This window comes from Podarcis muralis, chromosome 12, assembly GCF_964188315.1.
Source record: "Podarcis muralis chromosome 12, rPodMur119.hap1.1, whole genome shotgun sequence".
Taxonomy (NCBI): Eukaryota; Metazoa; Chordata; class Lepidosauria; order Squamata; family Lacertidae; genus Podarcis; species Podarcis muralis.
This window is the reverse complement of record NC_135666.1, coordinates 44,107,047-44,124,565: the sequence shown is the minus strand read 5'-3', so window position 1 is coordinate 44,124,565 and position 17,519 is coordinate 44,107,047. Positions and strand designations below refer to the sequence as shown.

General features: G+C 43.0%; 1 protein-coding gene across 5 annotated transcripts in view; it reads right to left on the bottom strand.

The window, feature by feature from the left end:
* The window catches only part of RBMS3 (RNA binding motif single stranded interacting protein 3), a 749,106-nt gene that overhangs the window by 140,574 nt on the left and 591,013 nt on the right, over nucleotides 1-17,519 (bottom strand). For all 5 annotated transcript variants that reach the window (XM_077916336.1, XM_077916334.1, XM_077916335.1 and 2 more), the window contains one exon: nucleotides 4,702-4,859. In XM_077916336.1, coding sequence (XP_077772462.1) covers nucleotides 4,702-4,859 — 158 coding nt within the window. The remainder of the gene's footprint in view (nucleotides 1-4,701; nucleotides 4,860-17,519) is intronic.

Genomic DNA, 17,519 nt, shown 5'->3' with positions numbered 1-17,519 from the left:
AGGTGTGGCCTTTACAAAAATTAAAGTAAGGAAAAACTCAATTTCTACCTATGTGCCCCATATAGCAATATTGTTCTAAAGCAGTTTATGTTCAACACATTTACTAGTGTTTCCTGAGCAGGGAAATGGGTAGCATAAAACATAGCCAGGCACTGATTGATTTATGTTGCCTTTCAGTTTAAGTATTATACTGGTACCCGCTAGCACTGCAAGAGATGAGTGTCTGGCTGTAAGCATTTCCCTCATTTTTTCCCTTTCTTTCTCTCTCTCTCTCTCTCTCTCTCTCTCTCTCTCTCTCTCTTTTCAGAGCTTTATGAGTCTGCTATAAAATGTCACTTGGGGGTGAATTTTGGAAGGTCAATTTAAGATACAAGACGTCAGCCCCCCCCCCCCCCCAATAAAAGTTATAGCGCCTACTACTTCTGCAAACTTCCATCATTAAGAAACAGCTTCAGAAAATGAAAGTTAGTTGTCCGTAACTGTCATTTATCAAGAACAACAGCTCTTTCTACACTAGTGATAAAAACTCGAATCCATGTCCTGTAATGGAGATTCTACTGCTTAGGGATATGTTTCCCAGTGGAGGACATGAGGACGCACCTATAATACAATTTCAGATCATAAGATGCACTCTCATCTTTCAATGGGATTTGCACTGCTTAGAGATCTTGCTTCCCAGTGCAGGGAGGAAGATGGTGTGGCTTTAAAGCCACAAACACACGTGTTTTGTGTTTCCACATAGCAGCTTTAAAAAGAAGTCTGCGTATACCCAATAATGATTCTGTATGCAAGTGCAAACCATTATGTGGGTATTTCTGAGGTCAGTGAGCTGGAAGGAGGAAGTATTTATTGGAACAAACAAATCGGTTTTGCAAAGTCCTCGGCGCATTGTGTTTTTAACTGTTTTTAATCCTCTTGAGCATATACTGCTTGAGACAGTTGTTTAGAAGGTGATCCATAAATCAATAATGAGGATAAATCAATACATCTTTCTTAGATTTGTGTGCTGGTGCCAATAGAAACTTCGTTCAAAGCCTTATAGCCACATGGAGGGCGATTTTCATCCAGATTGTGGCTGGGAAAAGAAGGGATATGACTCTCTGCTCCGTACATGTTACAAACCCAACTGCAGTCTTACTCTCCCTCCCTCCCTCCCTCTCCAACACTGCTTGTAATTAAAGAAAAAAACACACCTAGCTGCACACTATGGATTTAGTATAATGTGCAGCTTTGTCCTCAGACGTGCCATAATTTTATTCTGCATAAGCTGTGAAGTAGCTCTGAGCCATAGGTAGCAGAACTATCCCCTGCCCTCAATCTCCTGTTTCTGCAATGTTTTGTCTTTGTGAACTTTATGTATTTACAATCAGCACTTCCATAAAAATGGTATTTTATATATTAGAATGAAATCAGGAAAAGGGCATCCGTAAAAGCAACATTACAAGCATCAACAAAGCATCAATAAATACTGATTGGTCAAAAAGAGAGAAATAATCTTGCAAAAGCCCTTCTGAACAATATAGTTTTCAAAATACAAAGAAGGGAAGGGTTGTTTCTGCCCAAAATCTGCTGGCAGGGAGTCTGGCAGGGCAGGGCCTGACACATCAAGGACGCAGTGCCTCATAAAAGCCAACCAAATCTCATGGGCATGGGGAACAAGCAGAAGTGCCCCAACGGACGACCTCAGGGACAGAGGTGAGACATAAGGAATCAGAGGGTCCTTAAGGCACTTTGGGTCTAAGCTACTTAGGTCTTTGTGAATTAACATAAGTACCTTGAACCTGAAGCTGGACCGGTAGCAAACTGGCAACCTGTGAGCCTTCTCAGCAGTAATCTGCTCGTGTGTGCTGTCCAGTCACTGCATGCTGCACAAGTTGAAGCTTCTGGACCAAATACAAGGGCAGCCCCACAAAAAGCATGTTACAGTAATCAAGGCTTGAGACTGTCAATGCATGGACCACTGAGGTCAGGCTATTAGAGCCAGTGTGGTGTAGTGGTTAAGAGCGATAGTCTCGTAATCTGGGGAACCGGGTTCATGTCTCCGCTCCTCCACATGCAGCTGCTGGGTGACCTTGGGCCAGTCACACTTCTTTGAAGTCTCTCAGCCTCACTCACCTCACAGAGTGTTTGTTGTGGGGGAGGAAGGGAAAGGAGAATGTTAGCTGCTTTGAGACTCCTGAAGGGGAGTGAAAGGCGGGATATCAAATCCAAACTCTTATTGTGGTCCTGTAATTGTTGCAGCTGGTAAAAAACATACCTGGCCACAGAGGTCATCTCAAGCAGCAAAATATCTTGGGCAGCCCTTGAATTTTTCCATGTACACAAAGAGCATTTCAACCACACAGCAGGCAAGGCACATATCCCAGAATAACCCCCAATGCTGGCTGCCTTTATACTTCATGGAAACACAGTTTGTGCTACTTGGTGCTTCTGAAAGTGTATATTCCACCTTGTCATCTCCTCCCCTCCCCAGTCCCTGCTAAATTCATTCCTGTGGGAAAAAACCTCAAGCTTTCAAGCGCAAGTTAAATGTTCCAGATATGCATCTCCCCTTAGCAAATGTATAATAAGGCAAGTTAATGAATTCACTGGGAGGAGGCAATAGAGCCTCATCCTTCAGTCTGTTTTGCCATTTGAATGCAGACCCTGTTATTTTAACATCTTCTTCAGAGCAAGGTTCTTTTGCATCAAGGACAAAAGGTGAAATCACAATGCCTATTAACTTATGACACCTTATTAGTGCACGGGGAAACCTGCCTTGCTCATGATGGACTAAGATATGTTGCATCACACAGATATGCATGAAATAGGTGCTACGGTTTTACTTGCTCATCAGAAGTCCCTTGCCATGAGGGGTTCTTTAAAGAAGCGTGATTTTGCTAACAGCTAAAACCAATTTCACGCAAATCATTTTTGTGAATGACAACAGTTCTTTGGCTTTTCATTTCTGCCTTCTGATTAACAGATTTTCTTTTCTGCATCTTAAGAAAAGCAGCAAAAAGTGATGACGTAAAATGCAAGTATCATCACTTTTTTTAAAAAAAAGTGGTGTCTAGACTATATTCAAACATTTTGAGAAACTTGCATCTTTAGTGAAAACAGATGTGCTTTTTTTTCTACAAGACACTTTTGGCCAGTCTGCCTGTGCTGTATAACAGCCATAGATCGCACATTATATAGATGAGCACATCTGCCAAGGGTTTTCTTGGGGGATCAAATAGATTCATTAACTGCATCCTGTCCATCTACCTAACCCAGCCTTTCTCAACCTGTGGGTCCACAGGTGTTGTTGAACTACAACTCCCATCACCGCTAGCTAGCAAGGCCAGAGCTCAGGGATTATGGGAGTTGTAGTCCAACAACATCTGGAGACCCAAGTCCTGCCTTCACAGTAGATCAAAAACAGGCCAATACAGATTGCACAGCCCAGATATTCCAAAACCCAACGTGCGATCGTATGGGTTTGTCTTGCCCCCACAAAGCACCTTTTTTTAAAAGACAGGTTCTTATGAGCTTTGATGTTGACCCTGAACACTCAAAAAAAAATTAAAAAAGAAATTAATGTATCTGCTGGGACAAAATGATAACTCCTAGTATAAACATGTTTAGAATTTTAGCATAAGGTTGTTCTTTCGTGCATGATGCTAAAACTTCCTTCCAGGATCCAGTATGTTAGTGTGTGCATAGTAAAGCACAAAAAAAGAGAGAAGAGCCATTTTTTAAATCAAATGTTCATTCTCACCAGTCTACAGTGTAACTTAACTACAGGCATAAAAGGTAGAATTCAATGCTGGTCCTACTCAGAGCAGAGTCACTGAAGTTAATCGACATGACGAACTTGGGCTCATTAATTTCAGTAGGTCTACTCTGATCATTACTTAGCTGAAAACAACCCACGGCGCCTAGTTTCTCTGGCATTTCTCAGATAGTAAGAACACCTTCTGCTGTTGGTTATCAATTATTACAATCCACAAGAGAGAAGCAAAAAGAGGTAAAAGCGCTATCAATTTCCAGCATCTTGGCTCAAGAAATGAAAATTGAACATTAGTATTAGCAACTTCATCTCCTATTAAACTCTTCAGGCAAGTCTTCTAGATGCCTGTCAAATTATTTGGTGACATAAGCCAAGGTGGAGAATATGTTAATGTTCCTTGATGGAGCATAACTCTAGAGTATACTTGTATATTCCTGCAGAATATTTATAAGCAGTTTTTGTTTCTGAGAAAAAGATTAGCTGGGACTGGATAACTTCCCTTTGTTTGCAGATGTAGCAACACAGACATTCAACTTCATGATATTGCTGTAAGTCATAGCACTATCTTCCAAGTGCCTTACAGGGAGGCTACAGACCCCATCTATTTCTGATTACACTCCCGCTTTCTGATTTTCCTGTCGTTAAATTAAGAAGTATCAAGCATAATCATATACAGGAGCTTGGACAGAATGACATTTATTCTTATTAGTGTTGAAATTGAACTGCTATCTAATTATCCCTGATTATTTTACTGTCATTTTGCTAAATAAAATAAACGGTGTTTTCAAGCAAAGCCACACAATCTGATAAAGCTCTCCTCCTCCTCCTCCTCTGTATTCTATAGGCACGAGATCTCAGAGCAAAGACAGCACTTGCAAAAAGTCCAGAGCACATAATAAGAAGAGAAAGAACTCCTGCACACAAGTCAGGAAGAACAAGGTTTTCACCTGGCGAAGCCGACTCCTCTACTGACGCCATTAGCATCTCTTAATATTCTGGTGGAAATGACATGTCCAAAGGGTTTCAGCATATTCTCCAGCTCCTGTTCGTCCATGGAAATGGGCAAGTTTGAGATGTAAAGATTTGTGGGGTCTTGCTCTTGTTGCTAAAGAAAGAAAAGAAACCCAAACACAAATAAAACAGCGTTATTAGATTCAGCACTATCAGAAGAACAGTCTTTAGCTATAGCTACGCCTCGAGAGTCACAAAAGCAATAAGCACAACTGTTTTTTGAGGGGTGGGGGCAGCGCAAAGCAGTCAAGTCACATCAACATTATTTGCTGGTGGATTCTAGCTCTCCCAATGAGAAAGAAACACGGCCACCATTGGACACAAGAGCTCCAAGCACTGCAAAATCAAAGGGTTGTAAGGGTTAACTTTGGACTGGGCTGTGAACCATGAGCTACAACACTGTGGTGCTATGTGTTTCACTTTCAGCCGCTCCTTCTGTCCTGTTTCACAAGTGGTGCTTTTGGTACTTGGCACATAAGAGGGGAAGATAAGAGGGGAAACTAAACTAATATAAGAAGATAGATACATGGGCGTAACCAGGATTTTTTTGGGGGGCGGGCTTTGATAGATAGATAGATAGATGATGATAGATAGATAGATAGATAGATAGATAGATAGATAGATAGATAGATGATAGATAGATGATAGATGATAGATAGATAGATAGATAGATAGATAGATAGATAGATCAATCAGGGGTAGGCAACCTAAGGCCCACGGGTCAGATGCGGCCCAATCGCCTTCTCAGTCTGGCCCGTGGACGGTCCAGGAATCAGCATGTTTTTACATGAGTAGAATGCGTGCTTTTCTTTAAAATGCATCTCTGGGTTTTTGTGGGGCATAGGAATTTGTTCATTTTTTATTTTATTTTTCAAAATATAGTCCGGCCCACCACATGGTCTGAGGGACAGTGGACCGGCCCACGGCTGAAAAAGGTTGCTGACCCCTGATATAGATAGATAGAAGATGATAAATAGATAGATGATAGATAGATAGATGATAGATAGATAGATAGATAGATAGATAGATAGATAGATAGATAGATGATAGATAGATAATAAGATCGTACATGTACCAGAGGGTACTTCCTGAAACTGCTTTTAAAGACTTTTCAGAAAGGCAAAATAAAAGCATGTGGAAGTTCAGCAGAGGACCTGCTAAACAAGATAAACCGGGGGGGGGGGGGGAGAGATAACTCCAGTGCATAAATGAGGATGATTCTCACATGTATACATACACCAGGTATATATTCCACAAGAGCAACTCCACAATAACTCTATACAGTGTATGTGTTCACAAATATTCCTGCAAACATGATTTATCAGTTGTCACAACTAAAAAAACAAACCCTCCAATCCAAAGGAGAGAGGAGCAGACAAAAGCAATTATAAAGTCACATAAAGCCTCCTTGTTTAGATCAAATAGGAAACAGTCCTCAGGAAACATGCATTTTCTGATGAATCGAAATCTCTCGATGGTGGTGCAAAAAGCTAAGGCTTGCCTTCTTTTCGATAGCAGGATGTTGAATTATGGTGCCATTGTTGTAAGAACACTGCAAGCTTGTGATCAGTATTTGGGCTGTAAGCTATAAACTGCCCACCTTTGAACCAAGATGATATGTTTTATGGACTAGCCTTTGGGCCCACAAAAAAATAAGAAGGGCACCGTGGACAAAAAATGTTGCTTGACTCAACCGGAGGCGAACAGCATAAGCAACTGGCTTTAATAGTTATCTTCTATAACAGATGTGACACATCTCTGCCTGCCTGCCTTCTCCTCTGGAACTGTTCTGCTGGGGAGGAAAAGTACCATCAGAAAGATGGGTTGGACAGGAAAGTAACAGACTCTGTCTAAGGAACTGTGGCCTTTCATGTAGGAGAATCCCTCAATTGCTCTTGTTCCCTAGGTCAGCATAGGGCAATAGTATTGTATTCCACTCTTTTGGTGGAGGAATTATGACCCAAACAGGAATTACTCCAATCTCCATCATTTCAGAACTATTGGTGTACATAATAACAGACGGCTGGATCCATTTAATCTAGCATCTTGTTCTCTTTGCCATTTATTTAGACCATTTATTTAGCACTGATTCTTCATAAGAACCTCAAAGTGATTCAAGGCAGAAATATTTGATCATATTATCAAGAAACTTGCAACCTTCATGTCTTAAACACCCACCAACATTTCCAACAACGACTGAAGTTTTCTCCTCATACATTTTGGGTTTATAAACATAATCCATCTGTTACATTTGGCACATTTGAAGGAGAAAAACAAAGTATAGGTGGCCATCTGATGACTAGATTACTACAGTCAAATACAAAACCTTCTTAACTCCTTATAACACTTTATGGATGAACCAGGCAAATGTAGTAATTCAGTGCTAGTAGGAGGCTTTTTTCTGGCATTACACGCTGCTCCAAGACACCTGGTGGTTGCAGTGGAATTGCAACTTTGGTGCCAATATGGCCGCCAAGCAGTGAGCCAAATGTACCTAGAAAACAAGGAAGCTCTGTCTCCCGCCCGCCTCCTTTGTTCATACTCAAAAGCAAATGAGGAGTAAAGCATCACGAAATAAACAATCCTCCCGAAAGAGTGGTAAATCAAGACTTGTTTCCTTGTTCCTAAACACAGCCTACATTCTAAGGACAACCATCCACCAGTGTGCTAAGGATGCAAGAGAACAACAACAACAATTTATTGTTTCTACCCCACCTGTCCGGCTGGGTCTCCCCAACCACTCTGGGCGGCTTCCAACAGAAGGTTAAAAATACATTAAAACATCAGCTATTAAAACCTTCCCTAAACAGGGCTGCCTTCAGATGTCTTCAGATAGTTGTTTATTTCCTTGACATCTGATGGGAGGGCGTTCCACAGGGCGGGGGCCACTACCGAGAAGGCCCTCTGCCTGGTTCCCTGTAACTTCGCTTCTCGCAATGAGGGAACCGCCAGAAGACCCTCAGCGCTGGATCTCAGAGAACCAACCCATTGGCATAAAGGGTCTCTTAATGTCATTACCCCAAAGCACCTCTGCATGCACCATGTGCTAATAAGCCTGTTTCCTATGACTGGCTGCTCTAAGATGTCACCCAGTTCAGAACTTAGCTAGCTGTGCCACAAATGCAGAAGCCATGCCCCCAGGGCACTCTGTGCTTTACAACATGACTGGTTTTACCTACAGAAACAGTAAAACGGGAAGGATCCTGAAACAGAGTATTTTTGTTTTTTCTGCTAACCAAGCAGACAAACGAGTACACAAGTTAAGTTTAAGTGTATTATTTATAATTACTGTACATCTCAGGGGTTGCAAACCTCTTTTGGGGCGGTTGGCACATTTGGAATGCACATTGAATGCATATTTCCCCCTCAAAGAATTATGGGCACTATAGGAGTGTCTCCAACCCCATCATTCTGCCCCGGACACTGAGGTCCTCCTCCGAGGGCCTTCTGGTGGTTCCCTCCTTGCGAGAAGTGAGGTTACAGGGAACCAGGCAGAGGGCCTTTTCGGTAGTGGCGCCTGTCCAGTGGAACGCCCTCCCATCATATGTCAAGGGAATACAGTGGTACCTCGGGTTACATACGCTTCAGTTTACAGACTCCGCTAACCCAGAAATAGTGCTTCAGGTTAAGAACTTTGCTTCAGGATGAGAACAGAAATTGTGCTCCGGCAGCGCGGCGGCAGCAGGAGGCCCCATTAGCTAAAGTGGTGCTTCAGGTTAAGAACAGTTTCAGGTTAAGAACGGACCTCTGGAACGAATTAAGTACTTAACCCGAGGTACCACTGTAAACAACTATCTGACTTTTAGAAGACAACTGAAGGCAGGAAGTTTTTAATGTTTGAGATTTTATTGTATTTTTAATATTCTGTTGGGAGCCAGCCAGAGTGGCTGGGGAAACCCAGCCAGATGGACGAGGTATAAAAAAAATATTGTTATTATTATTAGTTTGTTAAAGGTTGCCGGGCATTGTAACTCTATGAGGGGCAAACTATGACACCCATAATTCTCTAAGGGGAAAAAACTGTGAGGGGTACACTTTGGCGCCTGTAATTCTTTGAGGAAAAGAACGTGCTTTGAATGTGCAATAACAGAACAGTGTGTACGCAGCCCTAGTGTGTGCGTGCAAGAGAGAGAGAGAGAGAATGAATGAGAATGTGTATATGTGAAGACAGGTGTGCACAAATCTCATGCCAGATTACGGCTGGCTGGCTGGCTGGCTGGCTGGAAACGCAGTCCAGCAAATTAATGGTATGTTAAAAACAATATTTACACTAACTGCAGCGTGAGAGCATTTTAAGCACTTGGCACCAAGCACCTTGCTGTGAGAGCCGAGCTTGAGAAACAGTTAGGAACATTTGTGTAGGGGATGTGGCCAGAAATTCTGTCACTGCTGCCAGTGAGGAAGATCTGAGTCAAGCCTCCAGAGTTGTGCCAAGGAACTCTTCTGGGAGCAATCAAAACTGATTCGAGCTGAAATTCTCCACATGGCTGAAGCCGAGACACTTTGAAATAAAAGAGGAGGGGGCGCAGAGACTCGAACATCCGGCTAGATTGTGTGTTGGAGGATAATGTGAAATGTTGAACAAAGTGTTATCCACTTCATTTGAGATAGTCCTTGGAAACGTCCATTTCCAGCATATTAGCAACACGTTCAGAATCAAAACATACCAGTCACCCCTTAAAAATACATTAAGAAGCTCATTGCTCTCTTAAGGTCTCATCATATGACATGCTTCTGCTAATGGGAGATTATCACAGAAACCACCCCTATAGTGGGAAAGAATTCATAGGAAGAGATCCTAAGAACAGCTTTAGAATATGCAGCAGACCCTCCAAGTGTCCCCACTATTTTCCAGGGACGTCCCTGATCTAGAGAAGCCGTCCCAGTTTCTTATTTGATCCCAGAATGTCCCAACTTTTCCTTAAGATGTCCCTATTTTCATTGGAGAAATGTTGGAGGGTATGGAGTTATCCGAGCCCCGAAGTGTCTGAAGGCAATCCTGTATAAGGAAGGTTTTTTGTTTTGTTGTTTAAAAAGGGTTAATGTTTTATTATGTTTTTATATACGTTGGAAGCTGCCCAGAGTGGCTGGGGCAACCCAGTAAGATGTGCAGGGTATAAATAGTAAAATTATCATTATGGAATGGGATGTCCCTATTTCCACTGGAGAAATGTTGGAGGGTTACGATAAGGTTGCATGAAATAGGACCTTGGGTTGGCTATCATGGCTTTAAAATCTGGTAGGCAAACAAGCTGGGGAAATTTCCCTTTTGTGGATACTGCTGCAAAGGAAAGAGACTCAGTGCTCTAAGTTCTTTTTTCACACACAGAGGCTACAGAATCTAGAAGAGCTGCCACATACCACCTCTCGGCTGTTGTTAAGAATTGGAGGCAAAGGCAAGGAGCAGCAGCCATGGCTGCAGTGTTGGCTTCAGTGAGTAAGAGCATGGCAAGGAAAAAGAGGTCAAAGGAGGACCAGAAAGGTACAAAATACTGACAGGCAGCCAGAGCATTTCAAGTAATTGGGGATATACTTTAGAACACCCTGTGTTTCATATTTTTTTATTGTGGTAGAGTTTCCATCTGGATCACGTTGTGCTCCGTGTGGGTTCCCTAGCACATGCCTTACCTATTGCTTGCTGGCACACTACTACTGATAAGCTTCTGCAACAGGTGCATGCCTTGGATGAGTGGGCAACCTCTGTCCCTGCAGGTACTGCTGGACTACAACTCTCATCATCCCTGACCATTTGGCTGAGACTGATGGGAGTTGGAGTTCAAGACATCTGGAGTACCACAAGTTCCCCAACCCTGCCTTGGATAAATGGAGTGTTTTCTATAGTCTGCAAAGCTTCACCCAGCAGGCTCTGACCCATGCCTTACCAAAACATCAGAAATTTTATGTCAAGGGGTCGCAACTCTAGAACTCACTAGTTGCATTGTCTGTGTGAAACCAAATATGCAGAACCTTTCTCACATGACATTTGTTGTTTAGTCGTGTCCCACTCTTCGTGACCCCATGGACCAGAGCACGCCAGGCACTCCTGTCTTCCACTGCCTCCTGCAGTTTGGTCAAAATCATGCTGGTAGCTTCGAGAACACTGCCCAACCATCTCGTCCTCCGTCATCCCCTTCTCCTTGTGCCCTCAATCTTTCCCAGCATCAGGGTTTTTTCTAGGGAGTCTTCTCTTCTCATGAGGTGGCCAAAGTATTGGAGCCTCAGCTTCAGAATCTGTCCTTCCAGTGAGCACTCAGGGCTGATTTCTTTAAGAATGGATAGGTTTGATCTTCTTGCAGTCCATGGGACTCTCAAGAGTCTCCTCCAGCACCATAATTCACATGACATTACGTTTTGCTAAACGTACATCAGAGTACATTTAGGCTAAATGTAACCACCCAATGAATCTCCCAGTAACTCCATACAGAAAACACTCTTCTAACTCTTGCACTTGCATATTACAAAGTATAGTTTAGATTTGTTGTTATTTGGCATGCACTGATATTGATACAAAAAAGTATTTCCCTTTGGCCATCAACAAAAAGAAGCCACCTGCTGCGGACAGGAAACAAATAATTGATTTAACAGTTATTTTAAAGGAAAATACCACTTGTTTAAATAAGTGGTTAATGTATGTCCATGAACCAGCAATTTCAAGGATACCAACTATAAACAGAAAAGAAAATAAAACAAACTTTTTGCAACAAAGAGTGCCATTGTTCCTATACTATAATATTTAATATGTTCAGCTTGCATAGTTTACACACACAGGCAAATTCTCCTAAATGAACTAACGGAGACTGATGCTTAGTAAATGTGTTTAGAAATGGTGCCCACAATTCCAAAAGTAGATATTGCTGAAAGCTGTGCACCGGCTGGTTTGTTTACTGTATTTGTCGCAGAACCCTCCATCACACATATTATCTGCCAATAATGATTGGATTTTCTTCTCATTTTTGGTTGCAAGGGAGCCAGCAGTGGACTGTGTCTTTCGAACATAATATCAGATCTGCGGTTTGTTAGTTTGTTTTTTTATTGAGCACAAAATATTGACCTAATTCAACCAGAACTATCATAAGCCAGTGCAGAGTCTGGTTGTCTCGTTTTTTATGCTCTTTTAATTCTAAGCCAGTCTGTTAACCCCTATTTTGACAGCTGCTACTGATGGAAAGAGAAATGGCTCCTAGCTTATTCACACACTGGCTCCCACACAAAGCTGCATGTTCATGCCAAGGCGCATGCCTTGTGTAGGGAGGCCCACACATACCCTTCCCTTCACACATAGAGGAATTCATATATGAAGCTGCACATTTACAACTGAAATAAGCAAGGAATATTGAGCAGATATGACTCTACACACCCCAATATCCTCAGAGGTGTGCAAGGATGTCCTGAATCAGAGAGACAGACAGACTCCAAGTCTCTATTTGGAGTGGATACTATTCAGTTACTGTCAGGGCTGGTAGCCAGGAGGGCAACCTGGGAGGCAGGTTGGCAGCTCAATAGCCCAGAAGGAGATTCCAGAAAGCGTGGAACAGCTCAACTGGCACTCAATGACATGTTCAGGCGGAGAAGCCAGGCCAGAGGCAGCAGTAATATAAGCTGCTGGAATGCCAGCTGCACCCTTTTCTGCAGTACGCTAACCTGGTCACAGTCATTCATGCTTTAATAACCTCCAGACTGGACTATCATGACATGATCTACATCAGGCTGCCCTTGAACAGCATCCAAAGAACTTCAATTAGTCCACAACGCCACCACCAAACTTTTGAATCCACAATTACCTTTTGCTCGCTCTTTCCAGGCACAGGTTGACGCTTAATAGCTCCGAGTCTGATTGTTTGCTTTATTTTTTTACCTGGAACTTTCCCAAAAAAACCTGTGCTTTAGTGCTCAATCGGAACAAACATATATTTGGATTTGCTGCAGATTGCTGTTTCTTCCGACTGAGCTTTAAAGAGTGGGTTTTCATGACTTTGCCTGAAAAGAGCAGAGAAAAGGGAAGTGAGGACAAACCTTGAGTGTGTTGACTCTGATCCTTTTATAAGCTGATTGGGTTGCCTCTTCATTTTATTCCCCCCCCCCTCAATCTGAGGTGCTGGTCCTTATCTATAAAGCCATTTAGACATTTGTGCAAACTTACAGAGGCCTCCCTTTTAGCAGCCGAATCGTTGATTGTAGTCCTTTAGTTGTAAAAAAAAGTTTTTTTCAGCAAACCACAGCTATTCTGTGCATTGGTCACAAAGCAACGTAAGTCATGCATCTGACTATCCTTGGTCATGTTTAGAAGATACTTAAGTGAAATCAGAGCTGCAACTACAGAGGTCCTGGAATGGCCAGCCTGCCGCTTCAGGATTCTTCCATCCCTGCTTCCTGGTACTGTTATCAGAAAGCTCATAGATTGCAGAGGAGAATTTCACACACCGCTATGTAAGGTAAAGGTAAAGGTACCCCTGCCCGTACGGGCCAGTCTTGACAGACTCTAGGGTTGTGCGCCCATCTCACTCAAGAGGCCGGGGGCCAGCGCTGTCCGGAGACACTTCCGGGTCACGTGGCCAGCGTGACATCGCTGCTCTGGCGAGCCAGAGCCGCACACGGAAACGCCGTTTACCTTCCCGCTAGTAAGCGGTCCCTATTTATCTACTTGCACCTGGGAGTGCTTTCGAACTGCTAGGTTGGCAGGCGCTGGGACCGAGCAACGGGAGCGCACCCCGCCGCGGGGATTCAAACCGCCGACCTTTCGATCGGCAAGCCCTAGGCGCTGAGGCTTTTACCCACAGCGCCACCCGCATCCCCTGTTATCAGAATGTTATCAGAAAGCTCATAGATTGCAGAGGAGAATTTCACACACCGCTATGTAGCTCCTATTTAAAGCCCGAAAGAGTCTATCTGCATTTGAACACACACAAGTTCTGTTCGCACAATGAAGAAGGCAGAAGTCACTGACTACACAGATTGAGCCTATGCACTTCTAACAGCAATGGGGAATCTGTGGCCTCACCAGATACTGTTGGACTCTAATTCCCAACAGCCCCAGTCAGCAAGGCCAAGGGTCAGAAATGATGGGAGTTGTAGTCCAGCAACATCTGGATGGCTGCAGGTTCCCCCACCACAGGCATATAGTTTATTGAGTTTAAATATTACACGAAAAGCTTGGGGTTTGGCGAGCAGAAAGACAATAACCCCTCACCCCAATACAAAGTCAAACTTACGAAATGTGCTTTATTCTTCTTTCCAAATTGAGCCTCGGGCTATTCTAGTTCTGGAGACAAAAACCATGCAAGCAGCAATCTAACGGTTCACAAAGTAAAACAGTGAAATAACTTTAAACTTGTTAGGCCCTTTGCATTTATGTTCTGGCTGCTCCAGTTTTCTTCTCCACCTCTCTAGTTCCCCTCACCAGGAAATTTCTGGCCATGGAGCCGAGGTGAATGGAAGGACACTAAATGTGCAGTGTTGGGAAAGTGTCAGAAGTTTTGAGAGACTTTATAGGGCTATATTATTGCTTGACCTTTTGACCAGAAGCAAACACAAACCACAGTTACATCCCCAGTGATTACTTGTAAAGACAGATGAATGCTTCCTTTTGTCATGTTTTACTCCGGCTCTTATAAGCCATAAATGACTCTGAGATCTTCATGTCTGGGAATTCCTGTTGGGATAGAGGCTTGCATGAATTTAGCCAGAGTTCATTTCATATTGCTTGCCTGCGGATGCAGTTAGTCATTTTTATGCAGAAACGGGAAAGTCCTAGCATTTCAAGATGCGTCCAGTAAATCTCGCTTGTTTTTAAAGAATAAAGCTTTGGGGAAACAATCTATATAAACATTCCCTTAGCAAAATGAAATATGATAGCCACAGGTTTGTTTTGGAAAATGCAGTAGAGGGCCATTGCTTTAGGTTATGACCTAATCACAACATTGTCACAAACATACATACAAATTAAAGATAATTGAAGAACCAGATTATGTGAGATTGCAACAGCATTTTTTTTTTAAACTACCAATACAACTGAACAGTGGTTCATCTGAGGCCTCAGGGAGCCGGGGGAGGCCTTTTGGGACAAGAAGATTGTCTCAAGTAGGTGGACTTTTTATTTATTTATAATTGCAGGGATATAGAAGCTACTTTTCTGCCACCTGTGCACACAAGATGACTCACAAATAAGGCTAAAACAGTGAACATCCAGTGAAACAATACAACAGTAAACAGAAGGAGTTTAAAACATTCCTATGAAACATGGCATTCATTAAATGGGTACTGGGATAAGGCTGCCCTCACTGTCCATTGGAAAGTGGGCAGTGAGGGCACCAAGCATACTTCTGTAGGCAAGCTGTTCCATCGTCAGAGAATCACCTCCTGTGTGTCATGCTCAGCAAAGGAACATGGAGGAGAGCCCCCATGAGTCCCAAGACAAGGAAGTAAGTTCACAGGCAGGTGAAAACAACATCTAGGAGGAGTTGTTGTTCTCGTTGTTATTTATTAATTACACTTATTAGTCATGTGATACAAAAAGTCTTAAGGGAACTTAATAAGGTAAAATTTAAACAGATAAAATCAATTAACAGCCAATTTTGTTTAAAAAACTGCAATACAAAATTCCTAAAATGTCCATCCAATAAGAAGCACAAGTCCAGAAGAAGAAGAAGAAGAAGAAGAAGAAGAAGAAGAAGAAGAAGAAGAAGAAGAAGAAGTTGTTCAAACTAAGGCCCAAGGGCCAGATCCGGCCCAATCGCCTTCTAAATCTGGCCCGCAGACGGTCTGGGAATCAGCATGTTTTTACATGAGTAGAATGTGTCCTTTTATTTAAAATGCATCTCTGGGTTATTTGTGGGGCATAGGAATTCATTCATATTTTTTTCCGAAATATAGTCCGGCCCCCCACAAGGTCTGAGGGACAGTGGACCGGCCCCCTGCTGAAAAAGTTTGCTGGCCCCAACACACACAAAATGAGCACTGCAGTAGAGGCTAGTTTAACTATCAAAGTAATTGACAGAATAGAAATGCCATAGTCTGGCATCAAAAAGTGACAGTGATGGTGCCAGACATGTTTCTGCAGGGAAAACATTCCACATACAGGGGGCCACCACTGAAAAAGCCTATTCTCACAAGGCCACCCTCTGTAAGGTAAAGGTAAAGGTACCCCTGCCCGTACGGGCCAGTCTTGACAGACTCTAGGGTTGTGCGCTCATCTCACTCTATAGGCCGGGAGCCAGCGCTGTCCGCAGACACTTCCGGGTCACGTGGCCAGCGTGACGAAGCTGCATCTGGCGAGCCAGCGCAGCACACGGAACGCCGTTTACCTTCCTGCTGGTAAGCGGTCCCTATTTATCTACTTGCACCCGGGGGTGCTTTCGAACTGTTAGGTTGGCAGGCGCTGGGACCGAACGACGGGAGCGCACCCCGCCGCGGGGATTCGAACCGCCGACCATGCGATCGGCAAGTCCTAGGCGCTGATGTTTTACCCACAGCGCCACCCTCTGTACCTCCTTTCAATGAGGCACATAGAGAAGGGAGGCTGGTTCATGTAAGGAGAGGCAGACCTTGAGCTGTATAAGGATTTACAGTTCAAAACCAGTACTTTGAATTAAGCCTGGTAGCCGGTGCAGCTACACCAGAATTGGTGTGATATGGTCAGATCTTCTGGTCCCAGTCAATAATCTGGTTGCTAAAAGCTGCACTAGCTGCAGTTTCTGAACTGTCTTCAAAGGCAGCCTCACATATAATCAGTGCTTCTTTCTGGGGGTACACAGGGGTACACATACCCCTAAACATTTTGCGAATCAAAGTTTGGCCTCATTGAGGGGCAGTATTTCAACATGAGTAGGAAAATGAGAGTACCCCTTAACATTTTTTTTAAGAAAAAAAGCACTGCATGTAATGAATCTAAGCTAGAAATTACAGAGTGATGTCTCAAAATCAATAGATGCAATATACTCTGTGGTGCACATGTTTAAGTTGATTTTGACTGTTTATTTTTTTTTGTTTCAAGTAATAGCAGAAGCAGAAGCATGTTTGTGCCTGGAACAACTGAAGGAGAAAATTTCACAGAAACACTCAGGAATGTTCAACACAGCAAATGATTCTGGAATATGACATTGGCCCCTTTTCCCTCCATCTCCATCCCAGTTCCAATATAATAAAACTATTTAATGAGGGGGTGGCTGGGTGTCGGGGGAGAGGTTATTGAAGTACAACTTTGTGACAAGCACCGCCCCCCCCCAAAAAAACCCCAACAACCCCAGAACATTGCTTTCTAATTTCCTATAACAGTTTGCAGCTTTTCAGTGGTGAACACCTTTCCTTGCCTTTTGTACTATACAACTTGTCATTTAGCACCAAGAAAAGTGATGAAATTTAAGTGATTGGCAAATGACCTTCAGTCCTTCAGAGATTCTGTTAAGGCACTTCAAAATGAAGGACACTTGTTGCTTTGATATGGTAAAAATGACTACTCAGAGGGAGAGAGAACAATTTCTTCCTTGGCCGTATTCTCTAGATGTTTTATAAAATTAAAGCAGGTCATTTCCAATGAATTCAAAATTCCACATTTTGAAACAAAACCATTATGAGCTCAGAAAGCTTGCAATCCGTGAGAATTTTGCCATTGTCTAGTGCCCAAATTCCACCCCATGCCTGCAAGGCAACCTCACAGGGGCGGGGGAACACAGCAAACCTTCCCACCCCCAAAACACTATTCATATAATTTATGAGGCAAAAAGATTAATGATTTATTACCAGGCTCATTAATCAAAAG